This window comes from Pyrus communis, chromosome 11, assembly GCF_041283825.1.
Source record: "Pyrus communis isolate YQ-2024b chromosome 11, ASM4128382v1, whole genome shotgun sequence".
Taxonomy (NCBI): domain Eukaryota; kingdom Viridiplantae; phylum Streptophyta; class Magnoliopsida; order Rosales; family Rosaceae; genus Pyrus; species Pyrus communis.
In genome coordinates, this window is record NC_142575.1 from 7384999 (window position 1) to 7406433 (window position 21435).

At 36.9% G+C, this 21435-nt stretch overlaps 3 protein-coding genes across 4 annotated transcripts in view; 2 read left to right on the forward strand and 1 right to left on the reverse strand.

Annotated features, from left to right (window-relative positions):
* Positions 1-2420, reverse strand: part of LOC148692820 (uncharacterized) — a 36213-nt gene extending 33793 nt beyond the window's left edge. The window contains exons 1-3 of the mRNA XM_088680234.1: positions 2297-2420; positions 2056-2139; positions 1883-1923 (exon numbers count right to left, since the gene is read on the reverse strand). Of these exons, the coding sequence (XP_088536360.1) occupies positions 1883-1923; positions 2056-2139; positions 2297-2420 (249 nt within the window). The remainder of the gene's footprint in view (positions 1-1882; positions 1924-2055; positions 2140-2296) is intronic.
* A 2460-nt stretch (positions 2421-4880) lies between these two features.
* On the forward strand, positions 4881-5372 carry LOC137743110 (uncharacterized). Its single transcript, XM_068483016.1, has one exon. The coding sequence runs from the start codon at positions 4881-4883 to the stop codon at positions 5370-5372; it is 492 nt and encodes a 163-aa protein (XP_068339117.1).
* An 8766-nt stretch (positions 5373-14138) lies between these two features.
* On the forward strand, positions 14139-19941 carry LOC137742732 (U-box domain-containing protein 13). Of its 2 annotated transcripts, none has more exons than XM_068482675.2 (4): positions 14139-14593; positions 17132-17248; positions 17604-18059; positions 18483-19941. In XM_068482675.2, exons 2-4 carry the CDS (start codon positions 17153-17155, stop codon positions 19623-19625), a joined length of 1695 nt encoding a protein of 564 aa, XP_068338776.1. In that variant the 5' UTR covers positions 14139-14593; positions 17132-17152; the 3' UTR covers positions 19626-19941. The 2 variants fall into 2 exon arrangements, with proteins under 2 accessions (XP_068338776.1, XP_068338775.1); XM_068482674.2 differs by having other exon boundaries at positions 14144-14589.
* The last annotated feature ends 1494 nt before the right edge of the window (positions 19942-21435 follow it).

Sequence of the window (21435 nt, forward strand, 5' to 3'; positions counted from 1 at the left end):
AAACTACATTCAACGTTTTCTATAAAAATCACGAAAAGGGTGCGAAAAATATTGCATTATTTCTCAATACTAAAGTAAATACAACGATACTCTTTCTAATTTGCAAGAAAGGAATGAAGAATTGGATTAAGCTACACAGTAGATCATTTCTCAATTTATGTATTTCGTCATTGCATAAGGATCATGCTAATCTTTTTGGTAAATCGGACCCAAGCCTAAAAACTGAATCTGACATGAAGATTTCCCAGAAAGTCAGCCATCCCATTACTTTGAAGTTCACCCGTGCATTCGAACTGGTATTAATAGTCGCATCACATTTAATTTTTTTTCGGGCCTGGGGTGTCCCTCTTTGTAGGGCACAGGCTTTAGTTTGGGGTGTACAAATATGAAGTGATCACAAACAGTAGACTTTATTCACAGTCGGGCAAAGCCCAATCTAAATGAATGTTTAATTAAAATTCATTATCTAAATGAATGTTGACTGAGGATCAGTCTGGAGTTAGTTGACAATCAGAGAGAACTGAGGCACAAAGTTAGAAGAAAAGAAGGGGAAGTCCTTGAAAGGGTACCGAATGTCAGTACACTGTAGCGAGGAGCCGGAGATGCTTGGTGGCCAGAAGGATTGATAAAGCTTCTTCATCCTTTCCCTTTACGTCTCCGCCTTAACAGAACAAAGGAGAGAGCTGGAACCAATTCCGGTTCGCTATATGCCTATATGTTTACTCTCATTGACCAGAATCATAATTCGGAGTTTAGTAATATGAGACACTTACAAAAACAGAAGTGCATGCATACGCTGTAAAATTACATTCATCATACGCTATGAAGGGTTCAGTGATTATCAAGCTATTTACATTTCATCATATGGTTGACAAATCGCAGAAGTGCATGCATAGGCTGCAAATTTACATGAGCCAAGACATCTTATAATCGGCCTATTCAACGTTCTGTCAGTTTTTGAAAACCGGTGTGGAATGCAGATGAGAAGCGATAAGAGCGACTGCTTTTTAAAAAATGGTGTGGAATGCAGATACGAATGTAAGGTTTCTGGAGTAATAGGAGTTGACATTGTCACGCTCTTAATGCTAAAAACTCCCTGACATTCTGAAGAATGTCTTTGTCATAAGGATTCCTGAACCTAGTACTTGTGAAGTTTTTCCCTGGACGGGCAAAAGATTAGGCATTACATTCTGCATACAGGTGAAAATTACGAAGATCCAGAATTTCTGCTGCGATGTGCACTTACCTGGATGCGGTTGAACAACTCGTTGGAACTCTGGATAATTTTTCCAGTTTATCTGCAAAAGGAGACACCAAAATGAAAATTGTTCTATTTTGAATTGGGCTAAAAGATTCATGAATAAGAGCGGAACACGCGTAATATTTCCAGTCATTTGAATTGTAAATTGATCAGAAAGGTCAGTAGTTAATAAGCTTAGGGACATATGGTCCCTCCCTCTCAAACACACGCACACGAATGCATCAACCCATCATTTGTTTCTCTTATTATGCTCAATGCTCATCGATCATTGAGGAACTTACCCACTCATCAGTTCTGATGACAAACACCACCTACTCATACACAATTGGATGTTTATTACAATTCATATGAAGCGACCTAATAGGGATAAATCATTTAGAAAGTAGCAGAAATGCATTAGTACAAACCTGCCGCACCAACTGGAGAACGATGAACAGAATTGTGGTAACAACTAAATTTTCAGAAAGAGTAGGCCGCAAAATCGATTAAAAGAAATCAATTCAATTTAAGTTGCAGAGGCATAGATAATTTATGCTATAAGTAATTTAACTTATGTGTCTCGAAAAACCACACTTGATTTAAATTTTTTTTTTTTTAAAGTTGCCGGGTGCAAGGACCTACCTCCAAGCTAGGTTTACGTAAGATCCCGGACTTGGCAGCAACTGAAAAAGAGTACAGGAACTCAAAAATGTAACCAACAAATTATTTTCAAAAGTCATCAAACAGGAAATAAAAAATAGTCTCTAACTTGGATAAGAATCAATCGAAATTCACAACAATGTTGTTAGCTTAACAGAGTGACGCACATACTAAATAAGAAGCTTCAGTACTGATGAGTCCAAACAGAAGAATCAGGAAAAGGGGATGATTCTTTTGGCCTGTACAACAAAGGCATTGATATCATTAACTACTGATGACTGCAATACAACCAACGGGAATATCAGTTGCAACTATTGCAGGCCAATTTAAAAGGAAATTACATAGCTTGAACTGACTTGTATGGAGACTACTAGTAGACAAAGAATTGTTATTTACCTGTACAGTTCCCAAAAGCTGGACAATGGTGGTCGAAACCCTTTATGTATGCCTTGCAGCTCCTGCAATATCGTACCCTCGTACCCAAACCCGAACCCTGAGAAAGACAGAGCATGATCAGCATCGAGATTACAATACGCGTGATACTGGAGCAATGTATTTTTAGCATATTATATTGTCAACTGTCAATCTGTAATGCACATTCAAACAAGAATCAACGGTTCAACGGCTCAAGTTTGGCATTTGACAAACATGATAACTCTTTCTAGTAAAAACCCAAAATCGCTCATCGTTCTAATAATAATCTAATAGTGAAAAAAAAAGAAGAGAGAATTGAAGAGGCAAACCCATTTGTTACAAAGCCAGGGTCACTTGTAATTATACTGCCAATAAGAACACAGTTTTCACTGTTAATAGTAGTCAAATTTCAAATATTCTAGAGTCCATAATGTTTCACATATATTGTGGAGTTTGACGGATGGATTTGTGCTCGAGAATTTAGGCGTATCTAACGGGTTTATCTGAACCACTAAAAATGCAATGTATTACATTGACATTGATGCAAGTACTCAGTCAAGTTTAGATGGTTTTGGACAGCAAATACGCAAGGTGGAGCTTGAAAAAGTACCAAAAAACAACAACCTGTACAGATCAATGAGGAGGAAGACAACCTCACAGCTGAAAACCGCGTTGTTGAGCAGTGGCACAGCTGCAGCAGGCACAACACACAGATTAACTGTTCAAGTTTGCCCTACACACGTAAACCAAAACATTTGATTTAAATTTAACTGATGAAGTTAACTAATTAAGCTGACTTTGTCTGATAACTAAGATGTAAAAGAGAACGTTGAAGAACACAAAAGCGGGAGCGGAAGCACGGCGTTTCAGAAGGCTCCTTTTGCACCATCCTTCGAAAACCACAAAGAAGAGAAGCAGCAGAGCCGAGAGAGCGAGTTGGGCGAGGAAGGAAGGGGCGGAGAAGAAGCGGGGGACCAGAGAGAGGAGCAGGTGAGTGAGGAAGACGAACATGCAGGACACACTGAAAAATTTCTCTACTCTTATGACAACCAATAAGAAAATGCGTCGAGTGTCGAACAATAATATGGACTCGTTAGTTAATTAACGAGGTTGTAACATAAGTTAGTAATTCGAATAAAATTCATGGGTTTAGCCAGTTTAGTTAAATAATTTTCAATCAAGTTATCAAATATTTCGCTTGACTAACAAAGAGGAAAAAAAATCAAACTCTATTATTAAAGACGATTAGTATTAACATGTTTGATCATAGTTTGCGTATTTGAGATTTTCCCCAAGAAAATCGAGACGGAATACATCTAATCAAATGGCCACATGCTCGCTTGAAATATTTGAATTAAAAGTTAAGTTTTAAATGAAATAGATATCTAAATAGGCCAAAAGTAGTTTGTGTGGTACTTGTATTGGTGGCATTGCACTTTTAATGTGATCCGGATGGCAAAACAAATAATTTTATTTATAAAGCAAAGCAAGTAACTAAAGACATGTGGTTTGTCCCTTTAGAAATAACAATTCAATTCCAAACTTCCGCTTAGCCTTCTCTTTAAAAAAAAATACACTTGAGACTCACGTGCGGGGTTAAAGTTAACGACAAAATGTTTAATTGACAATAAAAGATGCATGTACTTTTTTTTTTCTTTTTTTTTTGAACAAACAATATTGTTTACACTCAAGAAGATGGAGAAGAGGGTCATTTCTCTGTGTCTAGCGCTTATCACTTGGCTCGGCAATGATCTCTGCCTCTTAGTAGTGGGGCATCTTCATCTTCTTCGACCGCTTGTGCAAAGATTTGGGAGAAGATTTGGAATGCCAATGTCCCTCCTAAGGTAAAGGTGTGTGTATGGCGCCTTTGTAAGACATATTCTGAAATCACAACAACAAGATATTAGAATCACGAATAAATCAAATCAATATAAAATAGAGATCGACTAATTATATTAAACTTATCTGTAAAATACGGAAGACATGGTTATGAAGATGAAGCCATTAATCCGCGAACAAAGTAGAAGTAATCTTCTACTTCCAGTACCTCTCAATGAACTCTACTATCGAAATAGGCTTATAGTTTTTATGAGTTTCAGTTGGTATGGAAGCAAGGACTATTCTTTAGGTTATATAGCTAGGGTTTTAACCAATTCCTCCCTATTATTGGAAAGGATATCAACCCAAATCATATCTAATCAATTAGAGTCCCATCATGACTCTTATTCCTTGTATTTACGTAATAAAGGTCCATAATTGATTGCATTTAACTAGAACTCCAATATGTTTATTTCCTTAAGGCACCAAGAGTCCTAGAGGTTTCATTAACTTGATTGCCAAGTCAATTATTCCCTTATTTATTCTCGGCATAATTCATTGTCATTCACAAAATGGTTTTACAGCCTTTGCAGGGGATTTATTCCAACCCACTCCAACCTTGCTCATCGCCATTTAACTTTGGACTCCTCGTGTTCTTTGTAATGGCCCCGAGGAATCGGTCATCCATATTGTGAGATTTTGCCCCTTTGCTAAATGCGCCTGGCTGTCTTCCCCTCTTGGCATGCCGATGCGTGATCTCCATCCCCCAACCCTCCTGGATTGGCTGGCTCCAATCATAATGACTTTTCCCTCAAACAAATTGGATTTGGTGTTTATGATCCCTTGGAATCTATGGGGTGCTCGCAATAAAAATTTGTGGTCTGGAACCTGCAAGAATGCTGATGTGATTGTTGGTCGTTGCTTAACTTGGTGGCAAGACTTCACCCTTACTAGGTTGGCACAGTACGTCCCCAACACCTCACCAAATATTTGCCCTAAATGGTCCCTTCCTCCTCCCGTCTTCATCAAACTTAACATTGATGGAGCCTGGAACGCGGATTCAAAGCTTGGTGGGTTTGGGCTGATTATTCGAGATGCTTCTGGTTCCTTTGTGACAGCCATGGCTGGTCATTTTATGGATACTTTCTCTCACCTGCAAGCCGAGACTTTGGCATTTCGTTCAGCTGTTCTGTGGGCGATATCGAGGGATTTTCTTCATATTATCCTTAAGTCTGATTAGTACTAAGTGGCAAAACACATGTACTTATTAAAAAGGAAGGAGATCAATTCCGGAAGGACACCGTTTCTATTTAAAATTCTCAAATAAAGGTCATTAGGTCATTGTGTCAAATAAATTCTTCTTCGTTTCAAGTCACAATTGGCAACGACGAGGATGCACGGCCATATCAAGCGGGGTTCGAAAGCAAACGTTGGGAGGACAATGGGATCCGGTCAAAGGAATTTTTGGCGTGCCATAACATGCATTAGGCAATATGCACAGACTCGAAGCACATAAATGCCTTTACGAGAAATGCACTGGTTAGAGGCTTTTTTCTTCAATAAATTTTCATCGCCATTTTTTTTTTTCAATTCATTGGGTCCTTTTAAAATTGAAATCCAGTGCTACAGTTTTCCTCCTCTGTTCTCTACTTCTCCTGATGCTACTTTACACTACACCTGAATTTTGGGCATTTAGTAGTTTCCTCTAATATCTCAATACTATTAAAAGTTTGTTCTTTATTTCTAATTCAATTATCATTCCAACAAATATGTTTCTACCAATATATATATATATATTACAAACACCAAGTCAAAACATCTCAATGCCGCCCATTGTTTCTGGTTCCCTCCTTGTGTTTTCTCTCATATGCTAAGATTATTCAATTTTGTCTCTCAGAAAAAGAGAGAACAACTCTAAGTACAAAAACTCTAAGTCAAAACACCTTAGTGCCGCCCATTCTATATTGACCAAGTGAGAGATATTGCTAGCACATTTAAATCAATTACCCTATCATTCGTTTCTAGATTTATCAGTGTAGATACCTTTAGAGGCTCAACACTTGGGTAGTTTCACGTGATCAATCATGAAGGGGAAGATCACGAGCACGAGGAGGCTTTAACAAAGCGGCACGTGGTTAAGGATTCAAGGAGGCTTTAACAAAGCGGCACGTGGTTAAGGATTCAAGTAAGTAGTCTCTTAGTCCTTTTTTCCTTGTCGCATTATTAGTTACAACCAACTAGATATATAATTAGGATAACATAATTATGTTATTCATTTATTTTCGAATACAACTTATTCCAATAAGATACCCGAAACCCAACATTGGTTAACCTATCTTGGATGGGGCAGATTATCAAATATACGAAAGCCTTGCTTCTAACAACTACTGAAGTTACATGTACCCATTTGTTGGAGTTTTTTAGTGAAAATTTCCTTCCATCTCACTTGTCGCACATTAGTCAAGTTGAAAACTATATATATAATTAAAATATATTTAATTGTTAAAAGGTAAGTCTTGGGGCTCAGGGTTTAATATTAAATTCAATAATTAAGTTGTTAAATTAATTTTGCTATTTAATACTACGATATAATGATATTCCTCTTCACTTGTAAGTGAGAGGTCTTGGGTTTGATTCTCACCAAAGGCGAAGTTGAACCATATTATTGCTAGCTCATTGTGAGGTTAGGCCCACCTCTTCTCCTTAGTGTAGATAATATTGTTTGTTAAAAAAAAAATTTATTAAATTAATTTCAAATTTAATTAATCTTGTTATTCTTAAAAGACTCATCATTTTGGATGATGTCTGAGTGGAAAAATGCCGAGAAAAATATGAAATTGTACATTCTTGTTGAATGAACAGTCACCTTTGAATCTTATACATGTTGCGAACAATATATGCAGATTTTAAACACACACATATGCGTCTGATTCTACACCCAGAAAATCATTCTTAATACACTCTTATCATCTTGAGAGAACCAGACATTCGCCAGAAACTAAGTTTTCCGATGCTATAATTCTGGTGAAGCAGACGTCCATCGAACTACAAGCACAGAGTAGGGACAAAATTCTATTTTAAGAACATTGTGGTACGCAAACAATGATCATTGTTTTACATTTTTATATTAACTTTATTTATTCATAATCTATCAATTTACTGAATTCCGTTTATTATTTATTAGCATATTCAAATTTATTTCTATGATATAAATTTATCATTGATTATCGATAAATATCCTATTTTCGTTGCCAAGACAATAATATAGCGCATCGATTTGGCTAGCTATGGTCTGAATGTTAGTCATATTTGTGTGTGGTCTGGGGAATCCTCCTACTTTCACTGTAGACTTATATTATCCTTTTAATATGGCAGCGGTCTCTGCCTTTTGTAAGCCACTTTCGATCTAATGAAACTTCGATCGAATTTCACTAAAAAAAATAGAAAAAATGGAAGTACTTCTGATCATCAGTTAAGGAAGACTAGAGATCCAAGAAGGAAAGGAAAAGAATATGAGAAATGAAAGCTTGACCAACCGTCGGATTAGTTATTTATAATTTGCTCATTTGGATAGGTAACACACGTTGTCCCAAAAGTTTTTTAGTTCTTTGCAGTTCCAGCACTACGCTAGCGCATCAAATGATCAAGATATCTTTCTGACCGAAAATGGATCATTTTTATGAGAATTCGAGGAATCTCATAATTATAACCGTTCATCGTACATTATGTAATTAGAAATCATTTAAAATTTAAAATATAAAATTAAATATAAATAATATCTAACGAAAACTGACCCACAATATAAGATGAACAGTTATAGTCACAGAATTCAAGGAATTCCGTGGAAAAGGATCCAGCGCTTTCAGACCGACCTTCCTTTTCAATAATTTATTATAAACTTAATATCATATTCCAACAATCGTAATCAAAGTTGATGCCGGTTGCATTGTTTTCAATTTCCAGTACAAAACCATTATTTTCTTTTAATATTTTAGTGCAAATTGGCTTTATTTTATGTTTAATCAACTCGTTTGTTTACTTTAGTTTATAGTGTCGTGTAGCTACATGAATTATTTCATGTGCTTGGCACATAGCGTTGGACGCTTACAAAACGTCGCTATTTTAAGACCCACTTTAGTTACATGGTCTAGTAATAACGCCTTTGTGTATTGTTACACGGTTTGCAATGAGAAAACTAACCGAGATTTATCAGTCATGTCTTAAGTTACATACTGTTAAGTTACAACATGTCACGTGTCATTAATTTTGAATAGATTTTAAGAAATTCTTCCACTCTAGTTTTTCTTATGGGACACATCCAAATTCTTATATATCAAAATCCAAATGAATATTGTACAAAAGTTCCGCAAATGCAAGTTTACAACTGCTTCGTAAAATAAAGAAGAATACTAACGAGATGCTGCACATACATACCACGCATGGTAAAGATTTCCGTCGGCACCCAATACTAACCCAACCTAATTAAACCCGTTCTCTCCTTTAGGTGCATATTGGACAGCTCAGATTGTTTACATGGAACAGTTGGAATTTGGAGAGTGTTGGTGTTTGCGCGTATGGTACGACATTATCATATTATGAAATAGAAACTAGGGGACTTGCTGCGTGTTTGCCATTTGGTATATGTTCCACATTATATGCCATAATTGGAAAGTTTCCAACCATGCATGCATTATGTACGACATTATATACCTAATTGGAACGTTTCCAACCATGCATGCATATCATTTTGTTTGCTTCTTTCTCAGTCTGCATATTTTCCTCTTTGGCTGATTGGCCGACATGATGTGATTTTCTCAAGTGGTGCGTGCTTCCAAGATGATCGATCAAATTATCAAAAACTTACATGTGCTACTCTTTGAGATTTATAATTTTGTTTTAGGGAAAACGATATTAGTTCATCGCGAGAAATTTTAGTTTTTATATATGACGTTCTGAAGAAATTACGAGGCTTCTCGAATTAAGTACGAACTTGATTAGCATGTAGAATGAATCTAGCTAAAGCGATGGGGCGCCCCATTAGCACCACGATGGAATTTGTATGTTTAATTGATGACTTCTTAAGACTTAATCAATTATGTATTACTAACGTTTCATGTATTACGTAGGTTAGAAGAATTTTGGACCCAAAAATGATCTCGGAACTACTTTCTGGGGCCTTATCTTCGTGAGTGAGAGACCTTCTCTCTGAAAGTGAGAGTTTTTTTTTTTTTTTTTTTTTTTAAATTTATTATTATTTTTTTTTTTTTTTTTTTTTCTTCCCGGTGAGTGAGAGCAGCAACAAAACTAAGTTTTTCCTTTAGCCGCCGCCCTAATTCTGATTAGGGTTGGTGGCAGCCTTTAATAATTCCTCTTTCTTTTCTTTCTATTGATTTTCCCTGCTTTCCTTCCTGTTTTCTCTAGCCTTTCCACTCTAATTATAATTGATCTTTCCTGCCCCTTAGATCCATTCACCCACCCATCCATCTACATGTCCTTCATCTAGCTTCCACCGATTCCATTTCCGTTCTGAGCTGTAATCATTTTTTATAGTGAACTGTTCAATTGGGAAGGTGCGTAGAGCTCCAATGTTCACGCCAACTCGGGTGGCACACCACCTCCTTTTCTCTGTCTGCCTTTTTTGGCAGTGTTTTCTTGTGGTAATCCCACGAGCTTCTTTGGTTTCTCTTACTCGATGGCTGTGATTAGCGAGATGTTATCTGACGGAAGACAAAGTTCATTTCTTTCTATATCTGAGGTGCTGGTGCCCAACGATAGTTGATGATGAAGGTTTGTGATCGTCATGCTGTGCAGTTCGGCTAAGGATGCAACTTGGGTTGGGCCAATCAAACCTGCCCATGTCCAACCCGATTTTAAACCCGAACAAGTGGGTTTTTTTATAGTTATAACCCACCCGAACCCAACCTAATTTAAACTCGTTCATTGATTGGGTTGAGTTGGGTTGATCATGTACCCGTCCATCCCCAACTCAACCTAACCCGATTAACCAAACTCAATCTAACCCGATTGTGGCCCATATCAATTAATACTCATACTACACTCAAGTGGGCGAAGTCCAAAAACCAACGCCCTTTCTAATATAATTTTTAATTTAATAAATTACCCTTTATATATATACTTAAGCTTTTAAGGAATAAGAGGCTTTGATTAGTCAGCCCATACTTGCAGTCTCTAAACCCTAAAGCTATATATTAAATTGTTAATCTCCAAACCCTAAATTCTTTGTCTTGAAACAATTGCTCAGCAATTCAGTCTTACCTCTTTCATTCTGCCTAAACAACAATAGTAAGCCTTTTCTCCTTGATCAATGGACCTATTGGTTTAATCATATATATAATATACATATATATTACATAATATAATATAATATACACTGAAAGTTTGATTCGGGAGCTCTTTTGAATCATATCGCAAGAAAGTGAAGAAAGAATTAAAAAAAAAATGCATTCTAGATAATCATGCATGCATATCTGATATAATCTCAATTACTTAGTTCCTCATATATGATTATACAAACTTAATTAAAATTTTGACATCTTTCTATCTTATATGTTTACGTTAATTCCTATCAGCTATTTTTGTTGTCATATGTTAATATTTTGTTTCATGTGTTAATTGTTCAGGTCCATTTGATTGTCATATATGGAAAAATATAATCAGACAACTACTGTAAGAGAGCCTTTGCCAGTTGCTCATGTAGAGCCTCAAAATTCTACGATTAAAACCTTTTTTTAGGCATTCCTCATATCCAAGGCAGCTTAGATTGGAAGCGTTTAAGAAGTGTGCAAGAGAAGAAAGAATTGCCTCTAAGAAGTATTGTGCTTGAATGTGCAAACATGTTGGAATTCAACTTATATGATGTTAAATGCTAGCTTTTGATTTTCAAAGTACATTTGAGCGCTTGAATGACCAAGATGCAAATTTTAGCATTGAGTTCAAGAGGGGAAGATGAGATGACTAATGATGATTGGAGTTCAATGAAAAACTTGTCAAAGTTTCTAGAGCATTTTTATATTGTTACAAAGCGTGTATCACGGTCTCACTATACCACTTCCAACTCTTATTTTCTTGAAGTGAATATAATTCAAACTCTCTTTCTAAATGGATGAAGAGTGATGATGCTTACTTTTGTGACATGGCCTTGAAAATGCAGTCCAAGTTTGATAAGTATTGCAACATTGATAAAGTTATTACTTTATTAATCATTGCGGTGGTTCTAGATCCTCGTTACAAGTTGAAGTATGTTACGTGGTGTTTGCCAAATTTTATGATAGTAAAAAGGTCACTGATATAATTGCTAAGGTTCAAGGTTTGTCAGTGAAGCTCTATCAATTTTATTTATTAGAGAACACACAAGCATTGGATACTGGTTTTTCTCAAAGTCCTAATGTCTCAACTTTGAATGAAGTGGATGAACTCATTGAGGAAGAAGGCTCGGGTTATGACCACTTTTTGAGAGAAGAGGAAATCACGGTAAAGTCTAAGTTGGAGCGTTATTTAGAAAAATCAGTTGAAAGTAATCGGTCTGATTTTGACATTTTAGGTTGGTGGAAAGAAAAATCAACTTCATATCGTCTTCTTTCTTGTATGGCACATGACATTTTGGCAAAACCTATTTCTACGGTTGCTTCTGAATCTGCATTTAGTAAAGGAGGTCGAATACTTGACCAATTTCGTAGTTCTTTGACACCAAAAATAGTGGAATCTTTGATTTGTGCACAAGATTGGTTAAGGAACTCACCAGCCCCAATTAAGATTAAAGAGAAATTAGAGATCCTTAAGGAGCTTGAAGCAGGTATTTATTTTTATCTTTTATTTTATATAGGAATGCCTATTATATTGAATTTCGGAGGACAAGACTTGAGTTGGGTACTAACTTTGGACAAAGAAGTGTTGCTCATTTTTTTTATTTTTTTTTTGGTTACTAGCTTTGGTGTATTTTAATTCAAACTTTGCATGGTTGAAACATTTGTATTTAGTTTAACTTTATAACAGATACAATTTGTGGAACTGAATTTTAGTTTGGATAGATTTATGAAATTGAAGTAAATAGCTTTGATGCTACTTGACTTAATTTTTTTAGGAATTTGGAAACTAAGTTGTTACATGATTAAACTTGAAAAAGTTAGGCAACTCGAACCCAACCCAAGTAAACCCTAAACTCAATTAAACCCGAGCCTAAATGAACCCGAATGAAACCCAACCCAAATTGTAAAAGTTGGGTTAGGATTAGGTTGACCTTTTAACCCGCCCAAGTTGCACCACTAGTTCCGATGCTTTCAACGACATCGTTGGAAAGAAGCAATTAGGGTTAGCTTACGTGTTTTTTCTATTTTGGGTTGTTGGGTTACTATTAAGGTCTGTTCTTTTGCTTGTGCGGCCTCTAATTGTGTAATTTTGTTGCTTTTTGTTGACCTTTGACCCCCAAGAATAAAAAAAAAAAAGGTTTCATAAGTAGCTTTTACCCTTTAACATTTCACGGAATTTCCGTCAATTTCAACCTCCACATATAATTTCTTAACTAGTGCTGATATGTCCACGTATTATATAATTTATATTGTTAAGCTATGAACAAATTTGACCCTTAAATCAATTGAATTCTTATGTTACATGACGGTTGAACCACGCTATGTGGTCCAATGATAAGTCAAGTTATATTGAAAATTGTTGCGTTTTGTTGACCCTTGACCCCCCAAAAAAAGTTTCAAAGTAGCTTTTACCCTTTAACATTTCATGGAATTTCCGTCGATTTCAACTTCCACATATAATTTCTTAACTAGTGCTGATATGTCCACGTATTATATAATTTATATTGTTAAGCTATGAACAAATTTGATCTTTAAATCAATTGAATTCTTATGTTAAATGACGGTTGGACCACGCTATGTGGTCCAATGACAAGTCAAGTTATATTGAAAATTGTTGCGTTTTGTTGACCTTTGACCCCCAAAAAAAAAGTTTCAAAGTAGCTTCTACTCTTTAACATTTCACAGAATTTCCGTCGATTTCGACTTCCACATATAATTTCTTAACTAGTGCTGATATGTCCATGTATTATATAATTTATATTGTTAAGCTATGAACAAATTTGACCCTTAAATCAATTGAATTCTTATGTTAAATGACGGTTGGACCACGTTATGTGGTCCAATGACAAGTCAAGTCATATTGAAAATTTTCTCCACAATGAAACATTTTTTTTTCCATGGGACATTTTGGTCAATAAAATAAATATTTTGCTACTTAATATGGTTGTATTGCTCTCCACTTGTAAGTGAAAAATCTTAAGTTTGATTCTCGTATATGGTAAGTTTGATACCATTTATTATGGTTGAACCAATAGGTCCCTTTTAGTGAAGTGGATGAGATTGAACCTTGCACTATGTTTGGATAAAGAAAATAAACTTGGAATTTATATAAAAGTCAGAATTTATAAATTGACATGCACTAATTCCCTTATTTAGATTCATAAACATAGAAATTTAGAATTTCCGTATGAAAAAAAAACTTGGAATTTGGGACTTCCAATACTCAAGTTTAAATTCCATGTAAATAAGTGTTATTTCCCAATTTCTATGATTAAGAGTTTAAAAATAACAAATTTTGTATCCAACTACATTATTATTCTAGGTTAATCAAACAAGAAAATTTACAAATTATAGAAAATAAAATCCTGTAATTTCAATTTCCGTCTTAGATTGATAGAGACACGTAAGACAAACCTAGGACATTGATTTGATGACATTCATGTTTAGGACAAAACTATCCCCTCCAACATAATTTAAGTACCACCAGCGGTAGATTAACCAAATTAACCGTCCGTCCACCGTAAGACATCACCAACCAACAAAAACTCCGGCTGGTCCAAGTCCACACAGCACACCTCAAGTCAATTCCCAACCCGACTCCTAACTCAACCCAAACCCTGGTTAGTCACCGAGTCAGTGACTCAGCCAGACTCGGAGCCGCGCCACGTTAAAAAACACTCAATCGCGCTTCCCTTTCTCTCTCTCTCTCTCTCTCTCTCTCTCTCTCTCACTCTGCTATCCCTCACGAGAGACGACCAGAAACCTGTAGTCATCTCCACCATCCGTCAACTCCAGACCTCCGCAAACCCAAAACCCCCACAAAACGGTGCCGTTGTGGCTGAGATCGGCGGCGACGTAGCTATGGAGGAAGACAGAGTAGCTCTGGTGCAGAGCCTGATCGACACGGTCAACGAAATAGCTTCGATCTCTGACTACAAGTGTACGGTCAAGAAGCAGTACTGCAATTTGGCGAGGAGGTTGAAGCTGCTGACCCCAATGTTCGAGGAGATTAGGGATAGCAAGGAGGTGGTTTCTCAGGAGACTTTGAAAGCCTTGCTTTCGTTCATGGAAACTCTGGAATCGGCCAAGGAGCTGCTCAGATTCGGAAGCGAAAGCAGCAAGATTTACCTGGTGTGTGCGTATCTTTCGATTCTGAACTTCTATCGTTTTTTTTTGCACTTTGTGTATGATTGTTGCTGTGGGTCATTGTTTTGGTTTTTATTTTGATTTCTGTTTGGTTGCTGAGAAAATGCGGGAATTTGATGTTCATTTTGAATTTCGAAAGTGCTGTATTTGTTTCTTGTACTGGGTTATGGAGTACATAGTTTTGACTTCTGTGGAAGCAACCAAAGCAACAACATTTATAAGTTGAAAAACTTAGATCTAAGCTAAGACTAGCAAAACAGTTGCTAGATTGGATTTTACTTTTGAATGAATAAAGCTGAGGATTATAGTTCTAATTTCTTATCCTTTGCCGCAGTATTCTCAGCAATCGAATGGACTTAGTTTCGCTACCAAATGGTTCTAATTTTGAAATTCATTTGCTTCTTTCAGTGCTTAGTTTATCTTCAATTACGCGATTCTGTTGTTTTTTGCGTGGAAATTTTGATGAAGTGAATTATGGCAGTCTCAGTATTTAGATGAAAGACTTGAGTGGAATTGTTTGATGAGAAATAATTCTATACACGCTCACCATTTTGAGATTGGGTAGAAAGTTCCCAAAATGATTTCTTTAAATAAAAAATAAAAAATTCTTAGTCTTTTGCTTTGGGTGCAGTTGCATCCTTGTTTCAGCGAAAATTTCTCTAGATCTTGGGGATTTTGATAAATTTCCCTTTGTATGAATGGAATGTCTATACATTGGGTTTTTAGAGTGTCACTTTCATGACTGATTGTATGGATAGAATATCTTTGTGATGTTCCAATCATTCTATGACGCGTCCTTACTGCTTGATTGTTTTTGTCTCCATTATTACTAATTGTACTGAGATATAATACTTGAGCATTGTTTTGTCTCTTGTTATGGGTTAGACTTTTGTATGTCTTCACGGCTTCACCTATTGAGATGGCCGAATGGTCATGTTGCTTCAGTATTAAGAGCTTGGGAATGAAAATTTTCAGGTCAATGGGAATATTATTGGTTGGTATTAAAAAGCGAGAATCAATAGAATAGTAGGATATTCTTGGTTGCTTGATGTCATGCACTCAGTAGCAGGTTTCCTGCATTGCTGAGAGTGGTGGCACCATTGTTGTCATCTCATTATCCATATATTAAGTGAACAAGATTTTGGTTGTTCTCGGCCTTTCTTTTATTTGTGGAGGAAATTTGGTAGTTTGATGTTGCACCACTTTTGGAGAAGATATTCAAAGTCATTTGTGGGAGAAAGAAGAACAGATTGAATTTAGTAGTTCTTGAAAAACCACCACTTATGGAATCATCTTGTTAAGTGTGTTCTAGCTGTTAATATGGTTGTTTGTTGTTGAGGTTTTGTATGATTGATGATTCTTTTACAAAATTTTGGGAAAGTGTTACTGCTTTTATTTTGGGCAGAAAATATTGAAACATGCAGCTTCCCTGAACTGAGGATTGAGTTATCTTCTGGCATTAAACTTGTTCAGGGAAAGCTGTAATAAAACAAGATGGTAAAGAGTTCTGATGTTTTCAACGTGTTCTTCTAGGATGATAAATTCAACTTAATAACATAGTGGAAAATGGCCACCAACTGTTGGAAAGGGTTGCATACTATTTGTGGAGCTCAGAGAATGAAATTGACACATTTTTAGGAATACTACCGGATGCTACAGGGGTGATTCTCTAGACATGGTTTATGATAAATCTGAAACACCATCTCTGCTTTGGGGTTCCTGAATGTCCAGTCTCAATATCTCATTGCTCCCTCTCATGTTTTCTGGTCATTCTTTTTATCTCCGTTATTCAAAAATAAGTTTGTAAAAGTGATATGGGTCCTGATTCTAAGATTTTCCAGTAATGATGGAATGTGGGGCATTTGGGTTTGAGGAGTAATATTATTTTATAGTTCGATTCAGACGGGAAGGGAATAAGATGGCTAAAAATGTATGCTCAGAAACAAACTTTAGATGAGTTGGCTAAAACAAACTGTGAGTGTCCCCGACCTCAGTATTAGTGGTTGAGATTTGAACTTAAAGTCTCACTAAAACCATTGTCATAGTGAATAGGGAGGTGATTTTCATGCACTCTTTTTAGGTTCTCACACACCCCTCTTTATTTCTGGTGATTAGATTGATTAAATCAAATGGAATCAAAGGCCAGATTAAACAGGGGTGTGCAAGAGGATAAAAGGGGTGTGTTTATCATTTATGTCACCACTTTGTATAATTTTGATAGAAATAGTGAATTGCATTTTCCAATTGGTATGAAACGTGCTTGTGAGGAGGCTTTTTCATGTTACAAACCTCTTGGGTGTTTTATATTATAAGGTCCATTTAACAATGTCCTTTTGCTTTCTATTATTTGCTTGGGCTCTGTTGGATATTCGCTGTATTCACTTCAGGAATGTTTATAATTATTTTCAATTTTGAATAAACCATGAAGTTAATAAGAGTGCTTCAAACTTCTACTCAGATGATGCCTTGATTATTACTCTCTCTCTCTCTCTCTCTCTTGCCTGAACCTTTTTCACCATACTTGTAGGTTTTAGAAAGGGAGCAAATTATGATGAAGTTTCATGAGGTGACAACTCGATTGGAGCAAGCTTTAAGTGGAATCTCCTATGAAAATCTTGACATATCAGATGAAGTTAAGGAACAGGTATAGATTCATCATCGAACTTCCTGTCAATGTCTTGGGATGTGATATGATAACCAGGGCTATCTTATATTTTTGAATTTGGCCTTGACTTGTTTTCTTTGGGATCCTTGTCATGTATTGTTAAAATGAGATGCCAAATTTTTCCTTGTGCAATTCTTGAATTATATTCTCTAAAATTTATGAAAAGATCTTTAGTGTGTGAATGACCCACTCACACAGACATGTAACCACACGGTGACTTGAAACTTACACCAGTATGTGGTGAAACAAGAATTTGAGTAGATCCCACTCCTAAATGTGTTTGTGATATGAGATTTTTGAGTAAATATATTCGTCAATTGTATCTGTCTTCCAGGTTGAGCTTGTTCTTGCTCAGTTTAGAAGAGCCAAAGGAAGGTTCGATTTGCCTGATGTTGAGCTCTATGGAGATCTCTTGTCCCTTTACAGTAAAAATGAGGCAGCAACAGATCCAGCTGTCCTAAGAAGATTGGTTGATAAGTTAGAATTGACAGGTATAGCTGAACTCACAGAAGAGTCACTAGCCTTGCATGAGATGGTTACTTTCAGTGGTGGGGATCCTGGGGAGAGCATCGAGAAGATGTCAATGCTACTGAAAAAAATTAAGGATTTTGTACAAACAGAAAACCCCGACATGGATGCTCCTGCAGCGGGAAAGAATATATTAGCAAGCTGCAGCGGGCAAACATCCACCGACAAGAATCACAAAGTCCCCCCAGTAATACCAGATGATTTTCGGTGTCCAATATCTTTGGAGTTAATGAATGACCCCATCATTGTTTCAACAGGGCAGGTATATGCTTGGTTTTTTATACCAAGAACTCAATTGCTCCATAATTATCCATTTTTCCTTTTTCCTTCATGTTTCATGGGATCTTATTAGATGTCTTTTTCGTTTCCCTTTTGTGTCAGATGCCAATAACATGTACCCTGTTCTTGAAGAAAAATTGTTGTTACATTGAATTTTTGTTCTTTCTATAATGTATCCAGATGTTGGGTCTATACGTCATCCATTTGGGGATCAGCCTGGTTGCCTTCCGTTGTATGGTTTTTCAGAAACAAAACCAAAACTTTTTGATTGGGATGTTGAAAAGATGTCATGCAGATTGGATACTTGTTTTCCTATATTTGGGGTTAATTTTTACATTTTAAGTCCATGCCCTAGGATACATCATGCTACCACTAATTTAAAAGATTTTGTTTTCCACTGCTGCAGACATATGAGCGTTCCTGTATTGAGAAGTGGCTGGAAGCAGGGCATGTGACATGTCCGAAAACACAACAAAGCCTCTCTAACACCACCCTCACACCGAACTATGCTTTACGTAGCCTCATAGCCCAGTGGTGTGAGGCAAATGGCATTGAACCACCAAAAAGACCCAATTCTCGACCCATTAAAACTACATCCGCCTGCTCTCCAGCAGAACGCACTAAGATTGAAATTCTCCTCCGCAAGCTGATGTCTGTTAGCCCGGAAGATCAAAGGTCTGCTGCAGGTGAAATCCGCCTTCTTGCCAAACGTAATGCAGACAATCGTGTGGCTATTGCTGAAGCTGGTGCAATACCCCTGCTTGTAGGCCTCCTTTCAACCCCCGACTCCCGCACCCAAGGGCATGCTGTCACAGCACTCCTCAACCTTTCCATATGTGAGGAGAACAAAGGAAGCATCATATCCTCTGGAGCAATTCCTGGTATTGTTCATGTCCTCAAGAATGGAGGCATGGAAGCACGGGAAAATGCAGCTGCGACCCTTTTTAGTCTTTCTGTCGTGGATGAAAATAAAGTTAGAATTGGTGCTTCGGGAGCCATTCCGCCACTTGTTACATTGCTGAGTGAAGGTACCCAAAGGGGGAAGAAAGATGCTGCAACTGCACTTTTTAACTTGTGCATTTATCAAGGTAACAAGGGGAAGGCAGTAAGGGCTGGTGTTGTTTCGACCCTAATGAAGCTGCTGACAGAACCTGTAGGTGGAATGGTGGATGAAGCACTGGCCATTCTAGCAATACTCTCTAGCCACGGTGAAGGGAAAGCAGCCATTGGAGCTGCTGAGGCAGTGCCTGTTTTGGTTGAAGTTATTGGGACAGGATCTCCCCGAAACAGAGAAAATGCAGCTGCGGTTTTGGTGCATCTTTGTTCTGGTGACCAACAACATATAGTCGAGGCTCAGGAACTTGGGGTGATGACTTTGTTATTGGAGTTGGCTCAAAATGGCACAGATAGAGGCAAGAGAAAGGCTGCACAGTTGCTTGAGCGAATGAATCGGTTTGCTGAGCAGCAGGCGCAGGCGCAGGCACAAGCTGATGATCAATCTGAGACCCAGTCACATCCAGCCACCACTACAGATGCCGTTGACAGATGATAGTTTTTGTTTTCTCTTTCGTTTTCGTTGTTTCTTTTGTTATTTTCTAGCATTAAAAGAAGCGGGTTTGCATTGGCAGGGGAGGAAGGTGGAAGATCACCTTCCAACTCTGTAAGTTCTTCATATCATTTTATTTGTGTGGGATGAGACAATACTTTCAAGGAAAACAACAAAAGGAAGAAAGGAGAGAGGGAGAAGGAGAGGGAGGGAGAGGGAGAGATATATCTGACGCGATATGTACCAAATTGTAACATGCATGACTGCCGTAATCATCCTCAGTTTTTAGTGAAGCGATGTTGCTTATATTCAACACAAACTACATTTGTGCAAAGTTTTTGTGAATGTTGGCCTGATAAAAGAAGGGAGATATTTAACTCAAGTTTTGTAGTTGGTTCATTGCCATAGGCAATCAATAGCATCTTAGGTTATGTGCAATGCTTCCGATGCTGGCCTCATTTGGTTAGCAGGGTTGAATTGAAATGGATAACTCACATGTATTCAAGTATGTTGAAAGAAGATATTAAAAAATGTGTTCAACTTTAATGGTAGAAGATGGATTACTCGTTAATGAAATTTATCCATTCCAATTCCCTCAAAAATCAAAATGGGCGGATTAGTATTAGAATGGATAAATTTCTTTCATGTCTAAACTTCTTTTAATCCCCTGAAACGATTCACCTCTACCTTTCTTCAATATACTTCAAACATGGGGGTTAAGTCATAGGTCCTAGAGCCTTTAGGACCCGTTTGTTACACTGGATTGGCTTGTATTAGAACGGGTTCAAGATTTGACTTCCTCCATTGTAATAGAGAAAACAAACATGTGGTCTAGTATCTTTAGTACAAAATTAGCCATTTGCAAATAATTCAATTGACCGACCTAAGCCCAAAATACCACTGATCTGGCATGATAGAGCTACATAAACCTCTGCCCTCTCGACCACGAAAGGGGGAGATTAGTTGCAGGGCATTGGGGTGGTGGTGGTGGCATTGTCAAGCTACAAATTGATGACCTTCTGAGCTCGAGACTCTTATGTGGGCTGTCGTGTAAGTTATATTTGCACTACATTGACAAAAAAGCTCATCAATTTAATGGATGATTAGAAGTTCAAAGAGACAAAAAGTGTAAATAGATACAATGTGAGAAAGTTAAAACCTCATAATCCATTTTGAAAATCACATCAAACCTTGTTTGTTGAACATTTCTAGTGAACAGACAACAATAGTTAATTGACCTCAGTTTGGAAAATCCATTTATTTAGTACAATCAATATGGGGAGGGGAGTTCGAAGAAAATCCTTTTATTTTAGTACAATCAATAAGGTAAATGAACAAAAACTAAATGTAAAGACTCGTGTTTCCCAACTCTCGCACTTTTGACCTCAAAACAAAACAAAAACTCTCGCACTTTTATTGAAGAGTGTAATTACATTTATATGCATGTAGCTCATTGTAAATTCTTAGAGCTTAAATCACAACTACATTGATTAGGATAAAATTTTCTTGTCAGACAGTAAATATTTTTCATAATTTAAGCGAAATATACCGAACTGATGACATATATTTGCGGTTTGAAAAGATAATATTTTATATAACTACAGTCTCTCTCTATATAGAAGTCCATGAATGAAGAATAAATATTTGGTTCACGAAATGGGTTCCTTAAGAATGTAAGCACAAGTATCACATTCTCATGAGTGCATGTGCTTGTCAAACATGAGAAGGAAATTCTCCAAACTTATATCCACCAACCAAACGTGCCATCATAAATATCCATTATTTTCAAGGGAATACTTTCCAAACATGTTGT

Bases quoted from the DNA above. Each gene is read 5' to 3' on its own strand.
- LOC137743110 (XM_068483016.1), top strand. From the start codon at position 4,881: ATGCGTGATCTCCATCCCCCAACCCTCCTGGATTGGCTGGCTCCAATC.
- LOC137742732 (XM_068482674.2), top strand. From the start codon at position 14,320: ATGGAGGAAGACAGAGTAGCTCTGGTGCAGAGCCTGATCGACACGGTC. The intron at 14,590-17,131 runs GTGTGTGCGTAT...CCATACTTGTAG, and splicing joins AAAGCAGCAAGATTTACCTG to GTTTTAGAAAGGGAGCAAAT. The intron at 17,249-17,603 runs GTATAGATTCAT...TCTGTCTTCCAG, and splicing joins CAGATGAAGTTAAGGAACAG to GTTGAGCTTGTTCTTGCTCA.